This window comes from Rutidosis leptorrhynchoides, chromosome 7 (genome assembly GCF_046630445.1).
Source record: "Rutidosis leptorrhynchoides isolate AG116_Rl617_1_P2 chromosome 7, CSIRO_AGI_Rlap_v1, whole genome shotgun sequence".
Taxonomy (NCBI): domain Eukaryota; kingdom Viridiplantae; phylum Streptophyta; class Magnoliopsida; order Asterales; family Asteraceae; genus Rutidosis; species Rutidosis leptorrhynchoides.
Window position 1 is genome coordinate 274812690 of NC_092339.1, and position 4264 is coordinate 274816953.

General features: G+C 36.2%; 1 protein-coding gene across 1 annotated transcript; it reads left to right on the forward strand.

Annotated features, from left to right (window-relative positions):
- Positions 1–3229: 3229 nt before the first annotated feature.
- LOC139860024 (uncharacterized) lies at positions 3230–3700 on the forward strand. The gene has a single exon (XM_071848796.1). The coding sequence runs from the start codon at positions 3230–3232 to the stop codon at positions 3698–3700; it is 471 nt and encodes a 156-aa protein (XP_071704897.1).
- The last annotated feature ends 564 nt before the right edge of the window (positions 3701–4264 follow it).

Sequence of the window (4264 nt, forward strand, 5' to 3'; positions counted from 1 at the left end):
ATCGTTTACTATATATATATATATATATATATATATATATATATATATATATATATATATATATATATATATATATATATATATATATATATATATATATATATATATATTCATTTTAAATAATAAATTTTATTATATCTTATATTATTTTACATATTTATTTCTAACAATTAAGTCGTATATTATTTCCAATTATTTTTCAAATTAATATATATTTATATATTTAAATATATATGTATCTATTTACAAATAGTTGTTCGTGAATCGTCGAGAACAGTCGAAGGTTAAAGGGATATATGAAAATAGTTCAAAATTTTTGAGATTCAACTTTACAGACTTTGCTTATCGTGTCAGAAATATTAAATCATATAGAGAAGTTAATTTAAAATAAGTCGAAATTTTTCGGGTCGTGACAAAAATAATATAAATACAATTAAATAAAATAGGAAAAAGAAAAATAAAATGGCACCTCAACATTCTGCTAAAAGTAACACCAAAAAAGAAACACCACCACTACTCCACTCAGAAAAGTAATACGTCCTACTCATCAAAAAAGTGCTAAAAGGCAAGTGACACCAAAAGTAGCACCACCCACTGTTACAAATAGTCTAAGCCAGAGCTGGGCAAAAAAATGGGTTGTACTTTTTAAAAATGTTGGGCCATAAGTATTTACACTATTAACTATTTATCTTTTATTAATTTTATACATTTTTGTTATTTAAATAAATTATATAATAAATAAAATGATTTTAAATGAATTATATACTAAAAGATAAAAAGATAAATACATGTATTAAAAAACTAATTAAAAAATGACTTGGACACTGAACAATTTCTTCTGTTTTATCTTCAGTGTTATGGAGGACACTGAAATTGAACACCGAGTTCCGTGTTACAACTTGTGCTCTAATTATGGCACAAGAGGAATCAGAAATTTGGACAAACTTAGGTTGTGAGAGTCTTCCATTTAAAAATGCAACTAAAGGACGACCTATTTAAAAAGAATATATCTAGTGAGCTGCCTGTATTTGCATCATATCATACTAGAAATTAAAACAGAGGTCGATCACATGCACATATCTTGATCATATTAGGAACTGCATTTAAAATGTATGGATAAGAAAAATGTGATCAAATTATCTAGAGAACAATTTTCGCTTACATAAAAAGGAGTTCATAATAAATCATAATGTGTTTTTCATCATACTGATACGAACATGAGTGTTTATTGGTCATTACATATAATCTTCTCTCTGCTCGAATTTGATGCTGTTGAGTTTGGCATGTTACAATCGGAATTAGTTCATGTAATGTTAACAGAACTTGTTGCCGAATATAGTCTGGACCCCTTCGAATAACTGTATATTAATACTGTGTTTTCGAAAGTGTACGACTACTAGTTAACGAGAACTTTGCTTCAATTCCGGTGGTGGAATCTTAGGTGAGTCATCCTGATGCATTCAGGTGCAACTGATCCCCATTATGGTCAGGTTTACAGGAGAAGGCATAAGTAGCTGCAGATTGGGCTGCAAAGTGATCATAGGCTCAAGGGGTTTTCTGATCCAGTTTAATTGGCAAAGCAGGGAGCTAGAAAGTCACTGCTGGAAGAATTACAGTCCTAGTTTATTTATGACACGTTCATTTATTAGGGACCCTTCCAGCTAGTATAAAAAGAATATCAAGGTTATTTGTCTTTTCAGTTTTTCATGAATCAACTTTTTTTTTTTTATTCAGTTCAATAAAAGAAGCCTTGAGCTTTTGTGTTTACAGTGAGTTCTCATTCCATTCTTCTTATATTTCTCTTTATTTTTAATTAGGCCATCAGGTCCTGCACTATTTGGTATCAGATTCAGGGATGGCAGAACATAATTATCGTGGGGGTTTCGGTAGAGGAGGTAACCACAGATTCGCTGGACAGGCTGGTCACATCGATCCTTATGCCGAAATTAAACGATTACAGAGAAGAATTGCTGAATCGGAATTCAACCGTGACCATGATTTTGAAGAAAGTGTTTCGGATCAGCTCAGTGATACGACTGATACGAATCCTTTCGCGCCTAGAGGTCCTCGTTGCGAACATAAAGAAGATCCGTTGCGTGGTCTAGGGATGAAATTGAAGATTCCTGAGTTTACCGGATCTATGCATCCGGATGATTTCCTAGATTGGATTAGCACGGTGGAGCGTATCTTTGATCTCAAAGACATCCCCGACAACCTCAAGGTGAAATTAGTCGCCATAAAGTTGCGCAAGCACGCATCTTTATGGTGGGAACACGTGAAGAAAGATAGGGCTGCTGCCCGAAAATCCAAAGTAAACACGTGGGAAAAGATGAAAAAATTATTACAACAAAAATTCTTGCCTGTAAATTTTCAGCAGGAGGCGTTCGTTGACTATCAAAATTTTCAACAACGTTCACTAGGTATGGAGGAAACTATTCAAGAATTTGAGAAATTGCGTATGAGATGCGGTGCAAAAGAGGAAGAGGAGCAGGTCATCACTCGATTCTTGAACATTATGAAACCGGAAGTTTCTGATGTTGTTAGTCTACAACAGTATATTTCATTTTCAGAGATGTGTCGCCTTGCGTTACAAGTCGAGAAGCAACAAAAGAAGGGAAAAGATAAAATTCCTTTTGTTCGTAATCAGACTGTTACCCCCACCAATACTGCACAACAGGTTGATAAAGGCAAGGGTGAAGCACGTCACTCAACAGCTCCAGGAAGTAGTAATCGACAACCTAAGTGTTATAAATGTGGCAGAACGAGGCACTACTTTCGTGACTGTCCTAATCATAGTGCTGTTACCATACGGGAGGAAGACAATGAACCCGTTTATGATAGCGATAATGACGCTGACCAGGAGCATTTCATTGATTATAGTGACAACATCCTCTATGCCGATCAGGGAGAGGCTTTAGTCATCACTCGGGTACTGAATGCTACTGTAAGCACCGCTGATGATAACACGTGGCTTCGTAATAACATATTTTGCACCAAAGTCACGTCTAAAGGCAAAGTATGCTCGATGATAATTGATGGCGGGAGTTGTGAGAATGTTGTATCAATAGAGATGGTGGAAAAACTAGGCCTTAAAACCGAAGATCATCCGGAACCATACAAATTGACGTGGCTTAAATGAGGTAATCACGTAAAAGTCAATAAACGTTGCTTGGTTAATTTTTTGATTGGGAAAAAATATAGTGATGAAGTGTGGTGCGAGGTCATCCCTATGGATGCATGCCACTTGTTGTTGGGGCGTCCATGGCAATTCGATAGGAAGACCCGACATGACGGCTTTCGCAACACGTATAGCTTCATCAAAGATGGTGTGAGTATTACACTTGCACCTTTGGATACTCGAAAAAAGTCATCAGTTGATCCTAATATGTTTCTGAGTCGGGCTGAAAATAGGCAGGAGGCCAAAATAACCAATCTGATGTATGCTTTGGTCATGGCGAAAGGTAATCAGGAGGTAACAGAAGTGCCAAGTCAAATGCAACCCTTACTAACTGAGTTCAGGGATATATTACCTGATGAAATACCACCCGGATTACCTTTAATGCGTAATATCCAACATTGCATCGACTTCGTACCCGGTTCAACTATACCGAATAAACCCGCATATCGTTTAAATCCAAAGGAGTTTGAGGAGTTACAACGACAAATGGGAGAGTTATTGGAAAAGGGTTTGATAAGATAGAGTATGAGCCAGTGTGTAGTGCCTTCATTGCTCGTACCAAAGCACGATGGAACCTTTTGAATGTATATTGACAGTCGAGCCGTTAATAAAATCACAATTAAATACCGATTCCCGATTCCACGGTTCGATGATCTACTTGATCAATTACATGGAGCTACGGTTTTTTCTAAAATTGATCTGAGGAGCGGTTACCATCAAATTCGAATGCGGTCGGGTGACGAATGGAAGACCGCGTTTAAGACACGAGACGGGTTATAAGAGTGGATGGTTATGCCTTTCGGTCTTTCAAATGCTCCTAGCACGTTTATGAGGTTAATGAATCGAGTTTTCAAAGCTTTCATCGGGCGTTTTATGGTCATGTATTTCGATAATATTTTGATTTATTGTCCTGATATGACTCAACATTTGAAGCACCTACGTGAAGTTTTTCAAGTTTTGCAGCAACAAAGGTTATTCACAAATGGAAAAAAAATGCCATTTTCTTACTCGTGAAGTCACATTCTTGGGTTATATTGTGTCGGGCCAAGGGATTAAGATGGACGAGAGTAAAGTCAAGGCTATCAC